Raw genomic sequence first — 27,335 nt, 5'->3', positions numbered from 1 at the left:
CTCCCTCCCGGGGAGGTTTCTGTTCTCTTTCTTTCTTTTTTTTTTTTTTTTTGTTTTTTTGAGACAGAGTCTTGCTCTGTTGCCCGAGCTAGAGTGCCGTGGCGTCAGCCTAGCTCACAGCAACCTCAAACTCCTGGGCTCAAGCAATCCTCCTGCCTTAGCCTCCCGAGCAGCTGGGACTATAGGCATGTACCACCATGCCTGGCTGATTTTTTCTATATATATTTTTAGCTGTTCATATGATTTCTTTCTATTTTTAGTAGAGATGGGGTCTCGCTCTTGCTCAGGCTGGTCTCAAACTCCTGAGCTCAAACGATCCACCCACCTCGACCTCCCAGAGTGCTAGGATTACAGGCGTGAGCCACCTCGCCCGGCTGGTTTCTGTTCTTTTTAAGCAGCATGTTTTATCCTGGAAGAGATGAGAACCTGAAGGAGCCTTTGTTCTCAGACAGGGAGGTTGTATCACAGAATGACAAATCCTGGCTGAGTTTGCCTCCTTCTTTGTCGATTTCTATCTATGTAACCCTAGAACTCTGTGAGCCTCAGTTTTCCTATCTGTAAAATGGAGATAGTGAGTAATTCACTCAGAGCAGTGTTGCGAGGATGGAACGAGATGTGAGTGCTTAGTCCATCATCAGCGTGAAGCAAAAAGTAGCTGTGATGCATTTTATCTTAAATGCACATGGTCCCCGCCTCCACAGGACTAACGCAGGGGGCTCCTGGTGCTCTCCTGCCGGCAGCACTGGGGTTGAAGATCTCTGGCATGCACAGAGAAGCGGGGTGCTGACGTTCCCTCAGGGGCACGAGGAGCACCTTGCTCCATGGATGCCAAGTGCCTGCCTGCGCTTCTCCCGACCCTTCAGGCTCCCAGGCAGTGTTTCCTGAAGTGTGGCCCTAGAACCATCTGTGACAGAATCGCCTAGTGCTCTTGCTGTGAGTGCAAATTCCCAGGCCCCATAGTCCATCTACTCAGTCAGGATCTGTGGGAGCAAGGCCCTGGAATCCGCATTCTAAACACGTCGCTCATGACTCTGATGCACCCTAAAGCTGGAGACCCTCGGGCCAGGGGCAGAGCTGGTGGGACTGTGGTCCTACAGTTCCTCTCACGGGATCCCAAGGCAGGCTGAGCGAGTGGAAGAAATCCACGGGCCTGTGGCAACAGACCCTTCTGCAGGACGTGCTTGCCTGATACCTCCCAGTCTTCAACAGGACTGGTTTGGGACCAGGTGACTTAAGGACACACACTCTAAGTTCTTCCTCTAGTGATCAACTCTTGTCACCTCTGGGACTTGATTTCTGTCGAGCTGTCTTTGGGGAAACAATGGCTGTGGCGATTTCTTGCTACTGCCCCAAAGCTGCTCTGCATACGATGAGGACTTAAAGGACCTCTGCAGCCATGTATTTCAGTTGGTCCGAGGACACTCGCCGTAGAAACAGCACATCTGACGTTTTAAAAAGCTGTTTTGAAATCATTGTAGATTCACAGAAAGTTACAAAAATGGTACAAAGTTCTGTGTATCCTGCCCCCAGCTTCCTCAAGGGTAACACCCTCCATAGGTATAGCACAGTATCAAAACCAGGGAACCAACATACACGTTGATCTAATACCAATTTCACCAGTTTTTACATGCACCCGTGTGTGCGTGTGTGTGCGTGTGTGTGTGTGTGTGTGTGTGTAGTTCTATACAATTTTATCCTACATTTTGTTTTAATAGCCCTGTTCTGTGTCTGGCTTATTCCGAGTTTCTGCCACGCTTTAAATACAAAGATACCTAGAAGATGAAGGCAAATTCCCTGTGTGTGTGTGCACGTCGCTGGTAGGGTGGGGCGGGTAACTAAATGTCTGAAATAAGTCCAGCTGCATCATTTTGATGATCAGTGTGCATCCCTCTTCCAGGCAGAGCCCCATGCCAGCACCTGGCTGGAATACCTTCCGCCGGGCTACCTAATTGGCGAAGAAGAAGGAAGCACGGGGCACACACAGCCACGGTTTTGCTTTGCCTCCAACGTTGTCAGGGCTTAATGGTTTCATTTCATGTTTGGCAAATCATGTATTTCTCATTGAAGAACGCCTGAATCGCAAGCTGGACGTTTCTAAATGAAACCATTTACGAAGTGGCTCAGTTCTCAGGGTGCCTGAACATGCCCTTAACGTGTGAAACATCTCTCCCTTCTTTTGTTGTTCCCTCTCATATTCACAAAGCCCGGGAATAGCGCAGTGGGGTTTTTCTCCCCACCTTCTTCAGAGCATTACTTTTGGAATGAGAATTAAGCTAATAAAACCATAATGCAGAGAAAAACCTTTTTTTGAGTTAAAGTCACTGAAAATGGGGGGAAGCTCTGGGCACCCTCAAAACCAACTCTATTGGTGCAGCTGTGACTTGTTTGCCCAGAAAGGGGAGCATATTCTCGGCCTGTCTTTAAAAGGCAGATGGCAGGAGCGTCTGCAGCAGCCCTGTGGGAAGTGTGCACGACCTTTGTTCCGGATCTGGGCTGTGGACAGGGAAGGGCGCCGGGCCTCTGGCTGGTTCTTAGCAGGGGCTTCTTGATGAACAGGAGTCAAGTTGGAACAGCGAGATGGCATTAGCGAGGCGCGGGGCCGAGCCGCGGGGCGCCTGTCGTGCCTGGTCCCAATCCCACTCTGCGTCCGGCACTGATGTCGCGTTTCAGGGAATGTTTTCTATGTCAAGTGCCTGGTGTCCTGCAATGCCCTGCCTCTGATCTGAAGGACTCTCTGACTTGCTTTCATTTTCCTTTACGTTTATAAAGTAAGTCCGAGTCCCCGTGCAGGGACGCTCCAGGAGTGTGGTTGGAGTGTCCTCCACCACCGGTCAGCTGAGGCCCCCGAGGCGGGGGCTGCGTGTGCCCAGACGCAGCCCTCGGTGGCTGATCTTCTTTGCCAGGACCCGACCAGGCCCCTGGTCTGCTTCTTGGTGGGGGGGCAGCAGCCTTTTGTCTGGCCCTGCTGGGTAGACCTGACCCGGATGAGCAGTGGGCAGCCTTCCAGAACACGTGTGTGCTGGGGCTCCGCCACGTGCCCTTCCTGCACACCTGTCCCTGCTGCATCCTGGGCGTGTGGGCAGAGGTGGCCACGGGCAGACAGCATGTGTGGCTGCACCTATTGTGGCCCATTTCCTTGGGCGGGGGGACTGGGCGTTAACTGTTGTCCCTCACAAGTCACATGTGTGCCTGACTCATGCCTGAGCTCACCGAAAGAAAGGAGTCAGCAATGCAGGCCAGTGTCTCGGGCCCGGACCTGGGGGCCACCGGGACTTCTCTTCCTGTCACACCCTATTGTGAGAGTCACCTATGCTGTTGCTCCACCTGCAGACTGTGCATAGGTCACACAGTCATCCACTCCTCACACGTCTCACTGCGTGTGCTGCTGTCATCCTGGTCTGTCACCACCCTCCCGCACGGACTCCTGCCCCTGCCTGCCAGCGGCCAGGGTGAGATGGTGACATCACTCCCTGCTTAAGCCCCCAGGTCCTCCCACTGCCCATTGATCCCAGGTAGGGTCAACCCGTGCCCCTTACTGGGACCTGTGGGGCCTGTCCCTGTCCCTTGCCCGCCTCATCTCCTACCCTGCACCCCCTTGCCCACCGGTTCCTAAGTGCACATGGGCCTGCTTGCTTCTCCTTGAGCACACCAAATTGATTCCCACTTGGGGACATTTGTGTGACCATCCCTGCCACCTAAGTGCTCTTCTCTCAGCTCACTGTATGGCTTGCTTCCTTAGCTCACTCATGCCTCTGCTCAGATGCCACCTCATCCAGGCGGCTCCCCGGGCCACCTCATCTAGGATGGCAGCCCCACCCCCGCCTGTCATTGTCCACCTTTATTTCCTTCACAGCCTGGACAGTGTCATTAAATATATTCAATTGCTTATGTGCTTGTTTAGCGGTCCCAACCTTTTTGGCACCAGAGACTGGTTTCATGGAAGACGGTTTTTCCACGGACCAGAGGTGAACGGGGTGGAGCTCAGGCGGTGATGCCTGGCCCATTTCCTAGCAGGCCACGGACTGGTACCAGGCTGCGGCCCAGGGCTTGGGGACCACAGTGCTTGTTGACTTCCTCCCACACTAGAAGGCAAGCTCCACAAGGCCAGGGGCCTTGTTTGCTCTGTGGCAGGGCTTGGCAGTAGGCACGCTGTGCCCCTTTGTCGGTGGAGTGAATGAGTGCTCTTAGCCAAGGGGGGAGGACAGCATTCTCTCTTATGCTCATGTGTGAACGTCATACCATGACAACACACTGGCACCCCCACTCGGCTGCGTTGCCACAGAGGGAGCATGAGGGTCAGGGGTGGCTGGGTTCCTTCCCTAGGGCCTCTGCACACACGCCAGGCTGCCCCAGCCAGAACCCACCGGGGCTGTGCTGGTTAAGGCCGCAGGCTCCTGCTCAGCCTTCCTCCTTTGCAACCACTGGTGAGCTCGGCTTTGCCACTGTAGTTCAAGTCTGTGATTCCCCACCCCTCTGCCTTTGCTAAAGCACTTCCTTTTACCTAGAATAGCTACCGTCCCATCCCTGACCCCTCACCCCAACGCCAGCCTCACAAGCCAACACCTCCCCGACGGCCACCTTCCATGTCTTCCTGGCAAAATCTTGCCTATATTTTTATAGCTCACATTTCCAACCCTCCCCCATCCTGACCCTGAAGTTTTGGATCTTTTTTCCTCCCCCACAATCAGAAATTAACTCTCTAACCACTGGTCTCCCAGAACCCTCTGTTGGTGCCTCTCCTGTGATGTGTATCATGTTCGGTTCAATTAGGCAAAGATTGAGTGAGCACCTACTATGTGCCAATTTCTTTATCAAGTCTGGAGGCTCAGAGACGACGATGCAGTCCCTCTCTTTAAGGTGGTTATGTGGGAGGAAAAACAGCTGCGGATAGTTATAGCCACGCACTGTTCCTGAGTGCTCACTAGGTGCCAGGCGCTGTGCTAAGTGCTTTACACAGAGATCTAATTTAATCTGCTCGATACTCTACTGCCACATTTGCAGAGGAGGAAACTGAGTCAGAGAGGTAGAGTAGCTTGTCTCAAGCACACAGCTACTAGTGATGGAGCTGGGATTTGTACGTGGGTAGGTTGGTTCCCAAACTCCACATGTAACCATTAGGCTGTACTGCTGGATGATGTCATGAAGCTAGCTATTTATTTATTTTAAGTGATTCATTCACTGAAAAAAGTTCCTGAGCAATCTCTGTGTTAGGCGCTTTGCTAGGCTCTTCACCGAGGTGGCATCTGACCAGACTCGAAAGATGAGTAGAGTTCTTGCAGTCAGAGAAGGCACGAAGGGAAGGATGTGGAGGCAGAAGGGAAGGCACGAGCCATGGCACACACAGGAGAAAAGGCAGCCCGACGGGGCAGTGCTGACGAGCCTGTATCCCTTGACGTGAGGGATGCAGTGAGGTCTCATCTCACGCACTAACTTGGGTTGACTGGGGGTGGCTGCCTAGACATGGTGTTGAGAAGGATTCTGAGGCAGAATCTGCACTTGGTGAGAAAGAGTGCCATGTCGACTGATTACTATCTGCCGAGGTGTGGAAATCTGGAGCAGCGACAAGCTTGTTACGTATTTGTTCACCAAGGTAGAATGTCAGGTGTGAGATGGGCAATTCGGGAAATAAGACTAGAAAGGCAGTTTAGGAACACACTTCAAATGTTCTTAAATGCCGTGTCAATGGGCATTAAACATTCTGTGTTAGTGTCTGCCTTTATGAACTTTTCTCTGATCTCCCCTCTTAGATAAGAAACTCTGGGGGAACATGGCCATTTCCTTATTTTCCTTTCACTAAAAATGCATTCTTATCTTAAGATCCAATGGATTGGAAGCATGATTTCTTGTAACAAAATTCCATTACAACAAAGTGATTGAAAGTTAAATTAAGTGTTGGAGCCAGGCTTGACTTGTCTTTGTGAAAAAAGTTTATACAGCAGGACTATTCAAATCAATGATATGATGACAACTTTTTGTAATTATAAGCTATATATTTGGCACTTAAAGAAAACAGACCTAGTTTCTTTTTTCCCCAGTTAATGATGGTAGTCTGAATTTTTCGGTAATAACACTAATTAATGCCTAGCATCTGCATTGCCCTTTTTGATTTTCAAAACACTTTTTCCATGCACATTGTCTCATTTAATGCTCATAATAGTCACATGGGAAAGACAGTGTTATTCTCATCCTTTCGTTAACAAAGGAGAAAACTGAGACTCAGGGAGTTTGTCTAACTGGAGTCCAAACTTCCTGATTCTTTTGACTTTGTTATGCCGCCTCTCTGAAATATGCTAATACAGTCCTAACCCAGGTTCTAAATTAGAAGGAATACTTTATTTTTAAAGTTGAATTTTTATCGACGTGAATCATCCTGTTTTCTTCACCCACTGGACTTTGTGTCTTTAAAGCACATTGGGTGGCTGAGGCCGAACAGCCTCCAAGGCCTTGGGTGGGGCGGCCTCGGGGTATCCTTCTCCCTGTTGCAGGGAAACGTGCTCTAAGCTTTTGTTCCCTTCTTTTTTAGCCAAAAAAGTCATACATGTAACTGGTGATAAAAGAAAAAGTTCAAATAGTATAAAAGGGTTTAGGGGAAAGAGTAAGTTTCCACCCACCCCAGTCTTCTGGTCCATTTCCCAGAAGCAAACTCATTAGTAACAGTTTCTCATGTCTCCTTCCAGAAATGTTCTCTGCACACATAAGTGTTCAGCTGTAGCCCCTTCTCTTCCTGCACAAGTGAGAGGATACTAGAAAGTCTGCCCTGCACTCACTAATGGTATGGTAGAGATTTTTCTATATCAAGACATGATGCAGGAATTCATTCTTTTCAACGGCTCCTTAGCGTTCCTTCCATTGCCCGACAGCCCATAATTTATTTAACCTATCTTCTGCCGATGGTCACGCAGGTCATTTCTAGTCTTTTGCTTTTAACAGCAAGGCTTCACTGGACATTCTTGTACGTGTATCTTTGTGCATACATATAAGTATGTTTGGAGGATAAATTAGTAGGAGTGACATTTATTCTTAAGACTCCTGGTATTGCATGTTCCACAGCCTTCCTTAGTAACACAATTCACACCGCCTAGGATCCTCTCTTGGGGAAGTTCTGACCTAAATCGTATTTGCTGGAAAATAGAGTTTTTATTCGCGGGCTTTGGCTTTAGAGAAAACCAAATGGCCTGATTGCCGCTGCCTTTTCAATGTCCTGTGTTTGGAACACATTATGGCATCACCTGTGCTCTAGTTTTACTTCTCCAAGTTGAAAAATCTTACCTTCTTTTTCCCCAGTTTCTGCGTATAGACTTTGAGTCATGGCGATTCCTTACGTTGAGACGCTGTCACCTCTCCACATATGGCTGAGCACCTCAGCAGTGTCACTGTGGTGTGTTTGAGGCACATCCTGAGAAGGGCTTTGTTACAAGGAAACGGGACCATCCCCAAAGCAAGGTGTCTGTGTCAGGACTCTGAACTGGAGAATGGCTGGGCTGTGGGGGCCCCTGCTGAGCCAGGCTCTAGCCTGACGGAGGGGCACGGTGGGGCCTTGGGCATTTAAGGTAGCATCAGTTATCTAACCAACATAGAAATGTTTCCGTGTGTTAGCCACTGGTATAGCCACTCAAGGGGCATGCTAGCAGCTGAATGTCAGCTGAGTTTCTCTCTGGAAGGACTTGTAGGGAGGTGTGGTTAATAAAAAGCCCATTCATTGGTTTGCAGTGGGGAGGCCAGGTTTGAGTCAGAGCTGGGCCTCTTATTCCGCTATATAGCCTGCAACTAGACACATTTTTCTTGTCTCCATATGAAGGCGTTTGCACCATATAGTACCTGATATCTCTTCTTGCTCTAAAATTTGAGGAAATAATGCAAGCAAAACAGCCAATGGGGAAGGGTTCTAAACATGAACTATTTTCCTGGCATTTTAGTTTATGTCTTAATGATACTTTTTTTTTGCCCCCCTACCTTAACCTCCTCATGCAAGATAAGCCAAAGCAATGGATTTGGAGGAAGGACTTGAAAGAAGAGAGGTCATTATCTGGCTTAGGCATCATGGTGCAACATAATAGAATTGTGGAAAGTGTTCGGGGGGACAAAAGGAGATTGTCCAAATCCTGAGTTGGGCACAGCGATATTCATTCATTCATTCATTCATCAAATATTTATGGAGTCCCTATCAAGTGCTGGGCCGTGTTCTAGGCTTCAGGGATGGAATAGCGAATGAAGTAAGGTCCCTGCCTTCATGGAGCTCACACTCTAGAGGAAATTGGACAAGCCACTAAACCTCTTTGCACCTAAGGTTTCCTAGGTAGGAAACCCTGTAAGTTCTTTGATGGTGGGTGGCGCTGGCACTGTGCCTCCCCATCTGCTGCCTGTGACAGACAACTCCAATCAATGATAGTGCTCACTAGACAATAAGCCTACATGTTATCCTGGCCTAGATTAATTATAAAGTCCTTTCCTGCTCCAGAGTTCATCCTCTTAGTTACTTCTAATTATAATGAAGAGATAATATTTATACTGAGGGGAACTACAGTAGACCTCCAAATTGTAGAAGTATTGAAGCTACAGATTTTACGAGAAATCTACCATTCCTTTGGTTTTGTTGGCTACAAAAGGCATGTGTGTCCGTAAAATCATTTTAGATCTTTGGGTCTGAGATTTTCCCTCCAGAGTCTTTTGCTGCAAGGTGTCCTGTTTGACCTGTTATACTTTGATCCTGGGATAAAGGAGAGGCTCACCAACGTGCACTTTTAACTCTTTTCGCTTTGGAAACCTCTTTATGAAGCCTCTTTTTCTTGGAGTCAGGTTGGGCAGAATCAAATCCCGTCTGTTTTGACAAATGTTTCTACTACACACTAGATCACTCAACAGCAATCACTAGCAGAAGGCTTCCTAGGGGTCTAACGTGGCCATCTGGTCTCTCATGCTCCACTCAACACGGTGGAAGCCAAACCAAGATTGAGCTGATATCAGCCTCTTTGGGGAGCTTTTTCTCTACCTTCGAAAGACACCTTAGTACCATTACCATTTCTAATCCCCCTTGCCACTCCCGTAACACACCGGCAAGTCCAGTGTGCCCAAATTGAGCTCAAATTACAAAACAAAAAACAAAAACAACAAACAAAAAAAAAATTGAAGTGTTTCTGTTGAAATTGATAATTCCACCCTGTGGCTTTCCAAATGTACCTCCACCTGTAACAAAGCAGGTAGTTTTGTGGATACTGGGGAAAAATTGGCTTATTTAATCCTATGAAATATATACACAAGGGCCTAAGATTCTGAAAACTGCTCTTATGCTTTTCATATTATAATGAACCAGAGTTACCACTTTTATTATAAATTATTTTCCTTTGGGAAATGAGAACTGACATGTCCAGCACCCTAGGCCAAGGCCCCCATAATTTGTGACAATATTGATGTTTGGTGACTTACACAGAAGTCAACTCTTCTCTCTCCAAGAAGCTCAGGGAGACAGAATGTTTCTACCATTTAATCGTAGATCTCTAAACCAAGGAGTGTTTTAAGAAAGAAAAAAGTGTCTTTATTCCTAGGCTGAGTTGAGTTCTTTTTTCTTTGGTGGGGGGAATATGGAAAACAGAAAATTCATACTTAGCCTTGTGTAAAGCAGCAGGTATTAAATATAGACGAAACAACTCAGTTCTCCCTTTAAAATTTGTTGTGGACATCCCTGTGTTTTCTGGAGCTACAGAAAAGAGTTCTCCCACGTCTGTGAAATAAAGCGGAAGACTTAACAGTTTGAAGGGGTATGGTTAGTAATTTTTGTGCAGGGTAGTGTGTTGAGTTTATGTGGAAAGTCTGCACAAAAGAAAAAAAAAACTGCAGTTTTAAGACCATGGATTCTAAAACCAAATTGCTTGAGCTTGAACCCCAGCTCCACCTCTTACTATGGTCCTCTTTGAGCCTCAGTTTTTCATCTGCTAAATGGGGATAATAGAACTGACTTCATAGTTTATTGTGAAATTTAGTGAGATTATCCTTGAATTGTGCTTAGCATGTTGCCTGGCATACACTAAATGTTATTTTGGCAACCGTGCCTCTATTTCCTCCTCTGTAGACTGCGGATAACAATGAGGACTGAATGGACTAATGTACGTAAATTGGTTACAGCAGTGTTTGGGCCTTAGTCAGTGTGACGGAAGCATTAACTTATTGTTAGAACACAATGCAAAATGCTTTCCTGAGCTTTAGGAGGGCAGTGTGTAAAATGGTTAAGAACACAGAAGCCTGAGTTTGAAACCTGCAATTTGGTTCCACTAGGCATTAACTTTGTAAACTTAGGCTTGGGCTTTTTGTCTGTAGAATGGGACTAATCATAGAATCAGCTTCCTCGGGTTGTTATGAACACTAATTGAGATAGTCTCTGTAAAGCACTTAGCACGGTGCCTGGCATATATGCAGTGTTCAGCAAATGTTTGCTAATATTTTAGGCTGCCTCATTTAAATGTCTGATTGGAGCTGGGTGGAAGGTTCTAGGAAGATTGTGATTCGGGAAGGAATGCTTTTCTGGAGAGAATTGAGAAGGATTCATTTTGCTGTTTGCAGATGTGCTCACCCTTCTTGGCTTTCCCTATGCCTCCAGTGGAGAAAACACCGGCATCGTAAAGAAATTCCTGAGGTTTCAGAACCGGGAGCTGGAGGCCACCCGACGCCAGCGGATGGATTACCCAGTGTAAGGATGGGCGGCAGATGGAGTCTGGGTGGGCCGTGCTTGTTTTAGTGAGGACCAGAGCAGGCTAGTGGAAGAACTTAGGAGAATACACCTTTGTAAGGTGTTTTGCAAAAAATGTTGCGATCTAAATGGCTTAGACAGAATTTGTGGACCTGAAAACCTCAAATTAGTCTTGAATTATTCTTGCACATAGCAATCCTCAGCTTGCCTTAGCCTTAATATGTAGGTTCCAGGAATGACGTGAGTAGGCAGTAAGGTGTAGAAGCCTGAGGCCTTGCAAGGTTGCAGGTGCAGCCAGCCAGAGCCAGCACAGACTGCAGCCTTGGCCTTGCCTTTGCTGTCTAGAAAGACTGGATGAGCTGCCTGAAATCTCACAACTTCTGATCTCCTCCACTGATTTTCAGCAAAACCCAGGTATATATTTTTTTCCTTCTGCTGAGTTGGGGATGCTGAAAATGGTTCCCGGTTCACCTCAGACTCGATGGATTTAGCAGAGGGGTTTAATTCTTCCCGTGCTGCTGGCTGTAGAAAGATCTTGAGTCACTTTACTGAGCGTATGTTCTTGCTAAGCTTCCTTGTAATAACTTATCTTCATGAGCTTGCTCAGCTGGGTGGGTCAGGAGGGAGCTACGTGGCACCATCTGTTTGCGTATCGTACCACTAATTTTCAGGCCAGATTATAAAGCCCAGAATATTCTCAAGGACTTGTTAGGATGTATCCCCAAAGAATCCTGGGGCTGCTGCTACTTTAAACCAAACTGTGAATTGGTTACTGGGGTAAATGGAGAGAAATTGATGCATTTCTTTTGACCTTGATCCATGTTGCATGTGGAAAATGCAATTATTCCCACCTCCTCATCTTTGAACTACTGGTCACTAACACAGTGTGTGCCATCGGGCAGGAGTTCGGCAGATCTTTTCTGAATGATTAATGGACCACATATCTTGGCTAAGTGTGTCCTAGTTAAGTTGGCTACTGTTACAATATTTTATCTTCACTCTACAAATCACAGATGTACGATATTTTTCTTTAATTAAAATAGCCCCAATCCAGGAATGGAATAGATTAGTTGTTTGGTGCTGGTCAGCCAGAACCGTGACACTGTATTCAGTTCACCTAATGTGAGCACTAAAATAGTATAGATGTGTCCCAATTACCACATAGCGATGCCATTTGTAGATGATTACATTTTTCTACCTTAGGACTTTTATCTGTGAAAGAAACAAAATTGCTTAAAAAGCCCTAATTATGTTTTTTCTTTTAATCATAGAAATTGGAATAGCTTCTTATCAAATCACCTCTTAGTAAAATCCAGATTTTTATTTTATGTCTGACTTTATAAGCCTCAATCAAGAATTCAAATACCAGGCATGTGAGATTCTCAAAGAAGAAGCAGAAACAGAGTTTTTGGTGCAAGGTAGAATGTCTGCTAGTTTTTGTACAGTGAAGCTTAACTCCCATCTTTTGCAGTTACTATAACTACCTCCTTTGTCTCAAAAATCAAGCTTTGCAAGCTGATCTCCCATGATGAACATGAAGGCAAATTCATCCCTTCGTTGGAAAGAAAGCAATTTACTTGGTCATTGTTAACTGTAATTACCTGTTCTTGGATGATATCAGTCTGCAGAATTTTTTTCCCCCTCACTTTTATAGGTTTACTGTTTCATTGTGGCTTTATTTACTCCATTATTGCAAGGCCAATCTCTGTGGGATTCTGTACTTTGTTGATTCTAATGAGATGTATGGCACGCCTTCCGTGTTTCTCACTGAAGAGGGTGAGTATAAAACAGAACCTTTAAAATGATATTGTAATTTTCTCATGCTCTATTGACAGATACGTCTGTCTAGAATAAGGAAGATATTGTCAACGTGGCAGCTCAGCAAGAGTGATGGTTTCCAAACACGGCTTCAAATGTAACTTTTTTTTTTTCTAGAAGCTTAAAACAAATGTCTTCCTTGCAAAGGAATGCATTTGTAAATGTATTTTTTGGTTTTGCTTTTTGTTTAAAGGAAAAAGGAATGTGATTTAGTCTTGTAGCTTCTTAGGACCATTGTTGAAAAGGTATAGCTACTTCATTCACTCCTAGGTATTTTTTTTGTCATTTTCATGAGCTTTAATTTTCCTTTTAGGCCATTTGCATATTCAAATGCACCTTGTCAAAGGAGAAGACCTTGCTGTAAAAACTAAATTCATCGTACCTTTGAAGGAGTGGTTCCGACTGGATATCTCTTTCAACGGAGGCCAGGTATCTGTATGCACACTCCATCATGAACTATATGAGCATTTTCACTTAAAGTTAAGCATTGCTATAAAGCCAGGGAACAACCAAATCTGCAAAAGCAAATTTGTGGGAAATGATAGACTCATTACAACTGCACACTTGCTAAATCAAACTTTTATAGATGGGAGTTTAAATCATAAGAATCCCATTCCATTTAATTAACTTTTAAAGTGCTTCTTTCAACTATGTTGTGAATGAGTAAAGAATATAGGCAGATCTATAGCCACAATGATCTGAGCAATTCAGTCCTTTTTCCCTAGGGAGCCAGCTTTGTGGAGATAAATGCTAAAACAGCATTGGCCATGTTTATATAGTGTTATTAGATCTACAGTTGTTTTTTATTAAAGGAAATTTATTGGTTAGTTCAGCCAAGAAATGGTTTGACTGTTTTTGGCAGTTGAAATAATTGCTTCGGTTTGGCATTAAATAGACTCATAATAACTAACAAACATACATGGTAATCCTGGTGGGGTGGAGGGTCTTTATCTACTTTGTACTGTAAAACATTGCACATAACTGTTCCAAACTCTCATAGCACCAATTTTATGGATTATAGCAAATCTGTTGTTATAATTGAAGACAATTCCATTTCTCGATATACATGATGCCACTTTGCTACCTTTTTCTCATTACTTGATTTTCTCATCAGCTTTTCTTATTGATTTGTGATTTTCCTGTAACAAAACTGGAAGAGAAATTTTGTTTGTCTTGTGCATTAGATGATACACAGTCTTCTCTTGGTGTTGAGGTTTATCACATTTCCTTTTTCTGAAGAGAAAAGAAATCAGGTCAGTCCTTGCTGCTTTCCTGAGAAGAGTCTGTAAAATGTTAGCTGGGATTTTCTGGATGTCCGTGTCCTTAAAAATGTTAGGTGACATAGCTACGGTCCTCGTTTTAGCTCCCTATGTATGTGAGGATTATGATGGCATTATAGCTTGGTTGCTGCTTTCTCCTAAGGAGAAGGTCATCTCAGTGCTCTGTGTCCCTGAAACAGATATCAAATCATCATAGGAAATTCACAGATCTTATTTTGCACCTGCTGTATGCAAGGCACTATGCTCAAGTTGCTTATAGACTATTTATGGAAGTAACATTAAGCAGGTGAAGGGATATCATAAGGCAAGCTTAACTGCCAAATGATTCATATTGATCCCGAAAAGGGAGACAGCATTTCATGCTGGGATGCTCAGGGGAAGTTTCCTGGAGAAAGTTTCTACGTTTGGGGAGAATTTAGATGGAGAAGAAAGGAGAAGGGGGCGTTTCAGTACATTACTGGAGGTTAGCAGATAAACTAGTTTGACTGAAGTAGAAATTTGCAGACTGTAGAAAACTGATAGAAGAAAACAAGTTATGGCTTTAAGGCTAGAATTTGGAGGATCTTGAAAATCAGGGAATTTGGACTTCAATTTGCAAGGCAATAGGGTGTCATGGAAGATTTTTGAGCAGAAGAAGAGTAAAAGTGGTCCTCTAATGAAAGAGGTGAATTTAATGGCAGGGTATATGCTGGAGTCGAGCAGGAGAGAAGAATTAGAAAGACCAGGTAGGTGGAAGAGAAAAGAATATTTTTTTGGTGCATGTAGACTTTTGCCCATTTGTCCTTCTTTCTGTCCCAGCTGGTCTCCCCTCTGCAGGTTGTAAACAATGCTTAAAGCTTTTCACCCAAAATCCACCTTTGTGGTAGGATTGCCATACTCACTGCTTTGACTGAATGGGCAAGTGACTTAAAGCGAATGCTTGGTTTAGGGAAACATCTGACTTGAGTAATTTTCTTTTCTGAACCAGTAAGTTGTATGGCTGCGTTGCGTTGGTTTTGAATGGATTAGTTTGTCTTTCACAGACACAGTGTTGTAGCCACATCTTTGAAAATCTAGGTTGGCCAGCGCAAGTTTCCTAAACACTTGCTCTGCGGTAGCCCTGGGGGAATATAAGTGGCCCCTTAAGTCCAGAGGCTGATGCTGGAGTCCAAGACACGGGAAGAACTCACGTGCGACAGCTAACAACATTCATGACAAACATTGCCCAGTGCTTAGGGAAGGGGTGGTGGGAACCGCAGTGCACGAAGAACGTACAGCCTCAATCTTGTTTTCCCGCTAAGGCTCTCATGGAATCAGAGTAAATTTTTTAAAACTCCTTGTAGTATCATACACATTTTCTTGTCTTTCTAGACAAATAGATCAAACAAAACTTCAGCGTGGAGTTTGGAAGGATCTGAAACCCACTGGCAGAAACTGCACCGTAGATATTTTTAGCCACCTCAAGTCATTTGAGGAAGTTAAATTTATTAAGTCTTAAAACATGCACAGGGCTAGTAAAGTGTTACTGTTACTTCTGCGGAAACTGATCAGGTGAAAGACTCCCCAGCACATGTGATGAGTAATTTATACCCAGGACTGTATTTATCATGTGGGGCGTTGAGGCATAACTGATCCTTGTGTATCTCTCCCATCACAGATAGTCGTAACCACTAGCATTGGACAAGATTTGAGAAGCTACCATGATCAGACCATTAGGTAAGTGCAGTTTTTCTTTTTATTCAAAATTTGGCTGGACAAGGGTTAAAGAATTTCATACTTTAGTCCTCAACCCTAATGTTATTCCATATCTCCTCACTGAGCTTTTCCAAGCATGGACTGTTCTCTGCCCTGTAGCTAGTCTTTGTACTTTTTTTTTTTTTTCTTTTTACCGTGTACAAACTCTCCTGGTTTCCCCTACAACGTTTTTTCCAAACAAGAGAAACTAGTCCTCTCTCCAGATCTCATTGTAAATTCTTCCTTTCATGGCACTTTATAATTCATTTTTCTTTGAAAATTATCTTCTGTGAAGGATTCTGAAAAATAAATCAAAGTATTAATGTTGCTTATTGAGGATAACTGGTAACTGTGGCCTAGTATAAAACATAAAAGCAGACAGCCTTCATATTTATGTTTATAATCTGGATTTGAAATGTATGCAACTATTGATATTGGTGTCACTTTTCATTCTTATATAACCATTCTCTACAAGAGTCATAGAAACTGAGCATTAGGTCCCCTGCCTTGTGTTTCATAATTTTTTAATTTGCTCCTACATCCACATATAATACTAGGTTTTATAGTGTCAGAACCACAGGGCAAACTTCATTAGGAATGCGGGGTGCCCTGTCATAGTTAGATAACATATGCGTGCAGATGGTCCCCGACTTATGATTTTTTGACTTTATGATGGGTTTATTGGGGTATTAAATGCGTTTTTGAGTTACAATATTTTCGACTTATGTTGAGTTTATCGGGACATAACCCCATCATATGTCAAGGAGCATCTGTAATTGAATATTTAAAAATAAGTGTAAAAATCAGAAACAAAAATGACCAGTTTTGTATGTATAATTTTGAAAAAGTGTATCAGGACGGCTAGGCCCCTTGTCTGGGGTGGGGGCTGGTTTATTCCTCCAGTCTTTGGTCATTTCAGTGCAGCAGGCAGAGTGCTGCCTTTCCAAAGAGGTTCCAGGTGAGCAGCATTTCACCCAACCAGAATTCTCTTGGAAACTGATTATTAAAACAAGGAAAGAGAGACAGAGACAGGAATAGAGGGATTTTTTTTTTTTCACCATACCTGGTTTCGTTCAAATCAAGCTGATTTCTTTTAGGCTCTGGGCACATAGAACAATTTTTATTTTCATGGTTGGATTAAAGGATTAGAGTTTTATAGAAAGGCTGGAGAAGCGTTATTACTTAGCCTGCGATGAGAAGGTGTGGGGTGGCTTGATGGCCGTATTGCAGCGTGGAGGCTGAGGGCTGAGGGCAGAGCCAAAGTCTTCCAGTGCACCAAGGTGGGCATGGGTCACCAGACAGCATTCGACAGCGGGAGTTCTGTTGTGTAACAGCTGGCTGTGGGGTCTTCTCTGGAAAGCTCGAGAATAGCAAAGCCTGAGAGCTCTCTTTGGAGACACAGGTGGTCTGTGGATCCTCTGGAAATCTCTTCCAGCACTGTGTTCTATGAAGCGGGCTCCAGAAATTAAAGTTTTTGTTTCAGGATGTGAAGTCTAACGTAGCGGCTTCCCGTTTCTTCCCCGCCCCCAACCCCAGGACATTTTTGACCACTGATTGAATTGCATAGGCTCCTTTTCATTTTGTGTATGAGGGCTCCCTTTCCTCTTAACTACCAGAGATTTAGAGGCCAACCTGAGTGAATGGTAGCCAGAGTGTCACGGTGTGATCCTTGGCTGGAACCAAGGGGAGATGAGTGAGGGACCTACCTTGAGCCTAAAACTTAAGGGGGTGCCCGAAAGCTCGGGGAACGCGTTTGTTAGTTAGGGCTGCTGGACGGAACCCAGTACTGAAACTGAGTGGCTTAAACAATAGAAATATATCATCTTGGTTCCCAAGGCCAGAGGTCCAAGACCATGGTGCTGGCAGGGCCGAGCTCCCTCTGAAAGTGCTCTGTTCCAGGACAGAGAAGCAGCTCTTGCAGCCTCTGCTGGCTCTTTGGCTTGTGGCAGCATAACTCCAATCTTCACGTGGTGTTCTCCCTGTCTCTGTGTGTCTGTGTCCAAATTTCGCCTTTTCTTAAAGACACCATTCACATCGGGTGATGGCCCACCCTACTCCAGTAGGACCTCATCTTCACTAATTATTAATATATCTGCAGTGGCCCTATTTCCAAATAAGGTCACAGTCTGAGGCACTGGGAATTGAGACTTCAGCGTATGAATTTGAGGGGTGGGGGTGGGGCACAAGTCAACCCAACAGTAATCATGATAAATAGTATCTTAATACAATATTGATTTACAAACTGAAATGAATGCAAAGAATCCGTGTTGAATAAAATATCAATATTTTAAGACAGGATCGGTATGAGCATATGAGGTTCTAGGGATCGGGACTGATTTTGGGGTATACACCAATGCGACATCCCAGTTAAAGATTGAAACGATTCCTTACCTAGTAACAGTGGCAACGCCCAGACCCGGGAGCGCCTGTCCCCACTGCCTCAGCTCCCTTCTCATGCTCCTGGGACCTCCCTGTCCTCAGAACAGCTAGAGGTAAAGCCAAGCCCAGTGGGGGGCATTCAGAACCCCCCTGGGGTCCCGTGGTTAGGTATTTGGAGCCTCATCCTTGCCAGGAACCCCATTTTCAGAGTGGACCAAGCCAGTGGACTAAACATCAAGTATTTCCCCGTTTCCTGATTATAGGTGTTCCAAGGAAAGCCTCTTCACCACCCTCCCTTTTGTTTGTTCTTGTAACCGTAATGATGGCTGCTGTCCCACAAAGGTGGTGTAGGAGGATCAGGAATTAAGTGCTCAGAATGGCAGTGCTATGCACAAGTGAGAGGCTGTCAATAACACCCGGTGACAGGTAACAGCGTCAGTCCCCCAGAGTATTAAATTCATTCATTTATTCACTTATCCAGCACGTATTTGTTGAGCATCTATCATATGCCATACACAGTGCTTGACTGTGGGAATAAAATGATGAACAAAAAGAATACAGTCCCTTCCTTCACAGGGCTAAAGAATCTAGTGGGGGAGACAGATGTTAAACAAGTAAATTCACAGATAAATTTAAAATTACAAGTTGTGGTGAATGCCAGGAAGGAAATGCTTAGGGTGGCTTGAGAGGAGAACAAAGGGGTCAGAATTTAGAGCAGGTCCCAAGGAAGTGACATGTAAGGTGATAATTACTATAAAAGGTACAGAGGGCAGCTAATTTGAGGGTCTAAGTTCTTCTACCAGAGAAACCTCAAGCCCGAGCTATTTCCTGATTCTGAGTGAGGCCTGTTGAACGAAGACTGATTCTTTCGGGCTGCTGGCGCTCTGCCGCAATCAGCCAGCGCACTCTCCTGTGTCCAGATAAGAGTAAAGACGGTTTGCCAGTGTCGTGTCTGAGGTTTTCGAAAGGGACGGGCTTGGTCTTTGTAAGAGCCTAGCTCAGCTTTTATGTCAGCGAAATTGATGGGCATCTAACAGTGCGTAGTACAAGGAATCTCTTGCAATCTTTGTGCAGACACTGAGAATTTTAGAGAAGAAAAATGTGGACACACTGGTATAGACAGAGACCAGGCTGGACAAATCTCCTGTTGGTTGATGATGACAACTTAAAGATTACAGTCCAGTGCCACTGGGACCAAGTGATTTATTATTAGTTCAAAAACTCCGCTAAAGCAGGGATTCCTAAAAACAGATACTTACCTTAAACATTTTTAAAGCAGTTTTTCTGTTTTTGTTTTTGTTTTTCTTTTTCTTTTTTGAGGTAGAGTTTCTTTCTGTCACCCAGGCCAGAGGTGTAGTGGCCTGATCATAGCTCACTGAAGCCTTGAACTCCTGGGCTGAAATGATCCTCCCACCTCAGCCCCCCAAGTAGCTAGGACTACAGGCATGTGTCACTATGTCCAGCTAATTATTATGATTTTTAAATTTTTTGTAGATAATGGGGTCTCACTATGTTGCTCAGGCTGGTCTTGAACTCTTGGCCTCAAATGATCCTCCTGCCTTGGCCTCCCAAAGTGCTGGAATTACAGGCATGAGCCACTGCACCCGACCATTTACCTTATACATTTTATTTTAATTAAAAATACATGTAAGTGTACATTTATTGGCCAGTCTTTCTAGATACAGGGCCTTCCTTTGAGTACAGATCTGCGAATTGGAGTTTCCTGTGGTCTTTCTCACATGTACAACACACAGTTTCTGTTTTTTCCAAATGAAAAGAAAACAAAGACTTTTAGGAAATAGAGCCCAAAACCCATCCAGATTTCCTTAATTTGTTTTCCCAACCTTTCGTAGTTGTCTTAACGCCACAATTTTTTTAGTAACCTCTCTTTGCTGAGTCTATCCAAAATGGTCAACTTAGTTTTTGTGGAAAGAACAAGTCTTTGTTCTGCACTCATGTTTTATCAGATTACATATTTATGTATTAATAAGTGGTATGATTACAATGACCATATAATTGGCATTAAGTGGTTTGAGAATAAACACATCTTTCCTTTGCTAAGCATGCAACTCAAACGGTTAGAGCAAAAGTCCAATAGTGGACTAAGTTAAAAATAATTACAACTGTAGCTAACAGTTATGGTGCTTACTGTGTGCCTGACTGTGCAAATGCTTTGCTTATATATTAGTTTATTTAATCCTCACAACAACCGTATAGGTAGGTACTATTACTATTTCCATTTTTAAAACGGGGAGACTAAGGCTCCAGAGAGTGGCCTTCCGGCAGCAAGCAGCTAGCACCCTGCAGGCGTCAGTTAGTAAGTTTTGCAGAGGAGTCGAGACCGACAGGTAAGCTGGCGAGGGGACAAGTGGAGAGTGACAGAGTTTGTCCTAAGAAGCATCGCTTAGTATCGATCCAGCGCCAGGTGCTGTCTCATGAGGGCTGTTGGAATGTTCACGTCTTTCCAAGGTCTTGAAAGACAGAATCGATTCACAATTCTCAGAGGTGGTAACTTTGCGGCCTCTCCTGAGAAAAAGGGAAGAGACCATAATGATCACAGTCCTTCAAGGCTGAGATTCTGAACAAGAAAATAGCAGGAGCTGGAGCCCTCCTTTTGCATTTTGGTTGCATTTGTACAGAGCTAATTTCTGAGCATGCCCATTGCTTCCCCCTGTGGTGGTTCCTCTCTAGCCAGATGCACCTGCTAGAGGTTGGGTTCTTATCCCTTGCTCTGGAATAAGCCTGGGCTGCCTGGCTTTCCTGATTCAACTGAGGGTAGCTCGCTGTGTCTCCAGCCACGTCACCCTGGCCCTTTGCTGCCTCAGCTCCCCGGGCTCCTGGCGGCCTGCCTGCCTCTTGTGTCCTTTCCTTGTGCTTCCATCTGTCCTCTGTGCTCCCTGGCTCTTTCCTCTTTGCCTGGCTTCCCACTTGACCCCGCCTTGCTGTTCACATATGCTCGGATCTCATCTTGTCCACCCATTGCTATTTCAGTTTTTAAATAGGCAATAAATGCACATGGTTTAAAAAGTCAAAATTACATGAAAATACAGTTGAATGTCTCGCCTCCAACTCTACTCCCATGTATCCCATCCCATCCCGCACCCCGTGGGGAAATACTTGTATTAGTCTCTTGTGTATACTTCCAGAGTTTCTTTATGCAAGTACAAAAAAAAAAATCCATTCTCCTGTTTCTTAGATAAAAGGTATACTCCATGTTCTGCACTTTTATTTTTTCACTTAACATATTTTGGAGATCTCTCCAGATCTTTAACTCTTTTTTCAAATGCATAGTTAAAAAAGCTCCAGTCCAGGGCCCATGGGGTGGATGGGCCAGTTCTCACAGACCCCCAGGGTTTGCCAATTTTTGGCGAATATAAACAACTGCTAGGAACACCTTCATGCATTTTATTTCTTGCCACCCCATATTTGCCTCCATTTCCTTCCTGACGCTTTAAGCCCTTCAGGACAGCATGGAGTGGACCTGACATGTCACCTGTGCCGACCTCTTTTTCACTTTGACCTTGCTGGGGCGTCCTCCTCCTAACTGAACTTCACGGCAGCCCTCATCTGGTAGTCTACACTTTCATATCCCCACAGCCCCCTTCTATTCATTCAGCAAGTTTTTTTTTTTCCTTTTAGAGCAGAATATTTCCAATTAAAACCAACGATTCCAAATAATTCTATTGATTGCAAACAATACCACCAACATTAATGGCACGGATTGAGTATTTACTGTGGGCCAGGCACTCTGCTAGATCCCTTACATCTTTACATTTCACTTCATCCTTTTGACAATCCCACGTGCGAAGAACAAATGGGAAAAACGAGAAAACAGTCTTAGAGAGGTTAGGTGACTGGGCCGAGGTCCCTCAGCTGGTAAATGGCAGAGCAGGGATCCCAGCCCACGTCCACCTGACCCCACACTGGTCCCATATGCTAAAACCCAGAGTGAAGGGGTGGGGACAATGTGGGTTAAGTCTTGTACAGAGTCAATGAAAGAGTGTCTTTTTAAATAATCTGGTTCCAGCCCAGGGCTGTCTAAATCCTCTGTGCTCTTGCCTAGTTTCCGGGAGGATTTCCATTACAATGACACAGCTGGGTACTTCATTATTGGAGGGAGCAGGTACGTGGCTGGCATTGAAGGGTTTTTTGGACCCCTGAAGTACTACCGTCTCCACAGTCTGCACCCCGCCCAGGTGAGTCCAGGGGATCAGGAAGTTTGCAGCACCCATGGGTGATGGGTGTGCGGCTCAGGGGTGTGGCACCCAGGCCGGACGGCGCGTCACCTCTGACATGGAACATAACTAATATGGACACTCCTCCCCACCCCCAGCAAACGCAATAGTAGATTTCTGTTAAGGTTTGGTTCATTTAGTACTCACAAAATGGAAATCATTTACCTCCTCTGTTTTAATAACTACTAGCTTAATTACAGAGTAGATTTTTATCAGGCTGTTGCCTATCCAGTGATTAAGCTAATGAAAGGAGAGAATCTTAGTTATTTGGTAAAGCTTCTCTTGTATGCTATTATTTAAAGTATCAGAAGAGGAGACGCTGCAGCAAATTAAAATCTTGGTTCCACTGGCTGCTCTCTCCAGAAACGCAGGCTCACACTGGGGCGGTTGGCAGTGTCTTTACGGATCGAAGAGGGCTTTGTGTTCAGAACTGAATCTACCGCACAGTGGTTCTCACATCCCAAACCCACCCCCAATGGAACTGCCCGACTCTCCGGGCCAACTCCAGCCGGGCTGGTGGGGGAGAGGGCTGTTTGCCCATGAGAGCGCCCTCACAGCTGCTTTCTGGGCTGTGATAAGGAGATCAGGACCCCCTGACACCTGAGAGAAGAACATTCTTTCATTCCCTTGACCCTGTGGAGTTTATTCTGGGAATAGCAAATGTCACTAGGCAAAGCCATAATTAGGAAAACTGGGGGGCCCTACTGCCCATGGGTGACATCTTAGAGCCTCTGTTGAGAGACCTCTGTGAAAAGAGAGAAAATGACATCATGTATTCATTAGTTCAACAAATGCGTGTTGAGTACCTACTATGTGCCAGGCTCTGGGCTAGTGCTGAGTCAAGCAAGATGGATTAAGAAGGTAGCTTTAAAATTGTTTTTTGGAGTCATTCTATAATAAGGACATCTGCACTCAAATGTTTATGGCAGCACAATTCACTATAGCAAGGCTGTGGAAACAACCCAAGTGCCCGTCAATCCATGAGTGGATTAGTAAAAAATGGTATATGCATACCAGGGAATACTACTCAATTATAAGAAACGATGGTGATCCAGCACCTCTTATATTTTCCTGGATGGAGCTTGAGCCCATCCTCTGAAGTGAAGTATCACAAGAATGGAAGAATAGGCACCACATGTACTCTCCATCAAACTGTCACTGACTGATCAACACTAAGGTGCTCACACAGTAGTGATATTCTTTGGGGGTAGGGGGTTGGGGGTTGGGGGTGGGTAAACTCACAACTAATGGATGTGGTGAGCATTGTGGGGGGGAAAGGGCAGGTCTCAAATCACAGTTGGGATGTGGCAAAGTCATAACATGTAACCAAAATGTTTATACCCTCATGATTTCATGAAATAAAAAAAATGTTAAATAAAAAAAAAATAAAAATTTTTTTGGAATGTAGTTCATAATATGAAGTCTATTTAACATCATGAACAAAACATACATAGGCATATATATATATATTTATATTTATACACAAAACTGAAACAGACATTATGCTAAGAACACAACCCTTGCTTTGTTCAATGCACTTTGATATTTTGTGTTCTACTTTATAAAAACAAAAAAATGCCACCCACACTCTGCTGGTCAATGCACGCTGAAATAATTGCATGACCCTCTAGTGGGTCCCAGTCTGTATTTGCGATCACACCAAATTAAGATAAGTCTCCTGTTCCCAAGGAGCTCCCTTTCTGGGTCTTAGGCAGGTAAGTCGTGGGAGAATATGGGACACAGTGTTTGGGAGTGCTGAGTGGGGAAAGCTGCGTCTGCCCACAAGGGAGAGGGGTGAGCTCCAAGGGAAGCTTGCTGAAGCAGTGGCTTTGCACCCGGCTCTTGGGGCTTGAGTACCAGCCAGCCTACCGAACAGAAAAGGGGTCAAGGGCTCCTGGGCAGCAGGCACAGTACGGGTACCCCTGTGTCTCTTGGTGGGAAGGTGGAGATGAATGTGATTTTCTGGGAACATGCACAGTGGGGGGAAAAGAAGAGGGTGGAGGCCCAGTCTGTGGGAAATCCTGCCATTTAAGAAGGTCTTCAGAGGAGAAGAGGCTATGAAAAGAAGCTGGAGGGAAGCAGCCAGAGCTGGCGTGTCCTTGAGTTAATACACGAACAGCTCTGGTTTGCCAATCCAGAGTGGACGGAACATGTGTATCAACAAGCCGCCTGGAGATGTCAGTGGGACAATGAAGTCAACCTGAGCACATCCTCATAGATGCGGATGGATATTTCATGGCAATTGTTCATTCAACCTTCTTGCCTTCTTGTAGATTTTTAATCCCCTCCTTGAGAAGCAACTTGCTGAACAAATCAAGTTATATTACGAAAGGTGTGCTGAGGTTCAAGAAATAATATCTGTGTATGCATCCGCGGCGCAGCATGGGGGAGAGCGACAGGAAGCATGTAAGTGTTGAGCTTCAGGGGAGCCGTTTGAAGCTCTGTGCATCTGTGTTAACACATGTTTGGCTTCTCCCTAATGGGATTAAAGTCTAACATATATGACTGGGCTCAGATACCAGTGGGGGCAAGTGTCACCTCCGGCCCTCCACAGATGATTGCAAGTGAAAGTGTCCACCTGGATTCCAGAAAGACCAATGACAGCCAGGAAGAACCCAAACATGTCTCATAGCTTCACCCATAAAAATCTAGTTTAAGAATACAAATGAAAGTGGGTGTTTTGTGCTTCGCGTGGCATGATTCCCATCCATAAGACCAGCCTAAGAAAATAAAAATGAATTGGAAAATAAATTAATCATTAGAAATGTTTCCCCATCGGTGAGTTTTTGTCTTGGATCATTAATATCTGAATATTAGCTTTCAGAAATGTTGAACAACGACTTTGTTGTTTGGGGCTCGGCTTTATTTTTTAAATCCCTGAAATTGACTCATTCTCGAAGGCATTGGTAATGTTCAGCAGAAGGGATGAATTTCAAGTAGACTGCTGTCATGCATGCTCATATTTGCCCACGGACATCCTTTTACTCATACAGGGTGTTTATCGGTTACAAAACTTGGTCCTGTCTGCTCTTCCAGTGTTCCAGCTTGGATCTAGCACTTATAAATTTCTCTGTGCTATAGACCTTGGTTGTTTGATATAGGGCACTAAAGTTATTCACATATGTTCCTTCTGGAAGAGAAATTCCTGTGGGGCCTTTGCCATCAGCAAAAGCGAATTGAGTATTTCAGTCCTGCCCATATGTCTCCCTGTCTCCAGAGCGGAACTTCCCGTTCCAGGCCGTGGAGGGATAGATGCGTCTCACACATGCCCCGGTCCAATAAGGTTCACATAAAATGGTCCCAGGTAGCGATTACAGATGGTGATAGGTGAGTGTGGAAAGGCAGCGCTTCTGCGATTCGATTTAAGAATAGGCTGTGCTGGTCCCCAGCTGCTGCTCTCACGGCTGAATCATCCAGAAATTATGATGCTGTCAGAGGAGGGGGAAGATATGTAGGAACAGTAATATCCCAAACGGGAAAGAAACTGATTTTGGTAAACTAACTTATGTACTCTCAGGAGAGATGCCCTGGGTTGGAAGGCCAGCCTTGCATGCTGACCTGTTTGGTGGCCTTAGGAGGACTTGGCTTAACATCTTCGGCTGCCTTACCTCCCTGGGGGTACCTGCTGTGCTCCTCAGCGCGCATGCCAACCAAATGGCCTAGATATCGGCCTCCTGGGGACCAGGCAGAGGCCAGCTGCTCACTCTGTAGAATTATTCACAGCCATCAGCAACTTTGGCACCTTTCCCTTGGACTTGGCTTCGAATTTGTGACCTGGAGGTAAAGGCATCATAGCCAATTTCACATCTCTAAAGGGCCCAAACCAACATCCACTAAGGTTAAGTCTGGCCTCTAATTTCTGGCTCCTCTTAGGAAGGTTTTAGGGAGGTGAGTCTTTCCCTCTCCTAAAGGGTGTGGTATCTTGTGCTTCCCCTCCTGTGTAGGCCGCCTCCGCAACTCCTACCTGGACCTCAAGCGCAGGTATGGGAGACCCTCGACATGCAGAGCCTTCCCCTGGGAGAAGGAGCTGAAAGACACACACCCCAGCTTGTTCCAGGCCTTGCTGGAGATGGATTTGCCGAGCGGTAATTGAGTCTTTGCTGCAGCTTTGGGCACTGGTTAGAAAGACTCCCTGTTTTTCTCTGTTTCACTCACCCTCTTTGGTGATTTATGCCTCAAAGTTATTTTTAACCCTAGTGTTCTAGCTTAATTTCAAATTTAAATTCTGCCCTTGTATGTCCACAACTCTCGATATATCTGTGCACATTTCCAACACTAAATGCAAAAACTTAAATTTAGGAATTGCTCATGCAATTCTTTATTTAAAGCCAAGGCCACAAATGGACAGCCTACAGCCAGAGCTGGCCCCCAAATGCGGTTAGTTTGGAAAATACCTTGTTGTATATTAAAAAAGTAATAACAATTACCAGTGTCTAAAACTTGTATGAAAATGCAAATTTCAAGCTTTTCTTGAAAAACCCAAAGATCTGGCAACACTGGGCCTTTGCTCCCCATGGCAGCCATCCTGGAGGCAGGGCGCAGGCACGCTCTGTCCACCCACTGCCCCTGCTGCCCATTTTGTTCTTGGATCTGACCTGCCAGGCCTTTATGCACTTGAACTTGAGACCCCCAGTGTGAAGTACACTTTAAGCATTGTCTCAGGCATCTGTGTGTACTTCCCAAGTCCCACCAGCCTCTCCGCGGGCCTGTTGTGATTTGAGTTTGCCTAGTCATCGTGTACACACGTAGGGCCATACAGGAGCTTGAAACTTTGCCTGTTAGGAAGCAGAGAGGAAGCTGGAGATGTTCTGTCTGGTTAAGCGGATCCTAACGTGGGTGATCGTCTTAGCGCTGGGGGGCAAGCCTTGGTAGTCCTGGGGGTAGAACCAGACCTTATGTTGAGGCGGTGGGGAAACTGACTTCTCCCTCATCGGGAACTTGCCAAGAACAGTGGTGTCCAGCAGCACAGGTTTCCTTTGCAGAGAGTGACCCGCCCCCCAAGCCTGGAAGAATTGAAGCCATATGGGGGATTTCATCTTTCATTCTTCCAATACTTGCTAAGTGACTACTCAGTTACTTGGCTTGACTTCAGAGATAAGTGAAACAACATAAAGTTCCCGTCCTTGAGGGATGGACTTGAAAGTAAAGAAAAATAGTGATGCATGTGAACAAAGGCTGTGGAAGTGAATGGTGGAGGCACAAAGAAGGGAGTGGTCAGTTCTACCTGGA

The 27,335-nt window shown here is 45.0% G+C and overlaps 1 protein-coding gene across 3 annotated transcripts in view; it reads left to right on the top strand.

Annotated features, from left to right (window-relative positions):
- Nucleotides 1–27,335, top strand: part of SEL1L3 (SEL1L family member 3) — a 105,885-nt gene that overhangs the window by 13,139 nt on the left and 65,411 nt on the right. For all 3 annotated transcript variants that reach the window (XM_045550469.1, XM_045550471.1, XM_045550472.1), the window contains exons 3-9: nucleotides 10,555–10,681; nucleotides 12,336–12,457; nucleotides 12,813–12,928; nucleotides 15,416–15,474; nucleotides 21,935–22,067; nucleotides 24,380–24,512; nucleotides 26,051–26,191. In XM_045550469.1, coding sequence (XP_045406425.1) covers nucleotides 10,555–10,681; nucleotides 12,336–12,457; nucleotides 12,813–12,928; nucleotides 15,416–15,474; nucleotides 21,935–22,067; nucleotides 24,380–24,512; nucleotides 26,051–26,191 — 831 coding nt within the window. The remainder of the gene's footprint in view (nucleotides 1–10,554; nucleotides 10,682–12,335; nucleotides 12,458–12,812; nucleotides 12,929–15,415; nucleotides 15,475–21,934; nucleotides 22,068–24,379; nucleotides 24,513–26,050; nucleotides 26,192–27,335) is intronic.

Source organism: Lemur catta, chromosome 4, assembly GCF_020740605.2.
Source record: "Lemur catta isolate mLemCat1 chromosome 4, mLemCat1.pri, whole genome shotgun sequence".
Classification (NCBI taxonomy): domain Eukaryota; kingdom Metazoa; phylum Chordata; class Mammalia; order Primates; family Lemuridae; genus Lemur; species Lemur catta.
The sequence above is the reverse complement of the archived record's forward strand: the minus strand, read 5'-3'. Positions and strand labels throughout refer to the sequence as shown.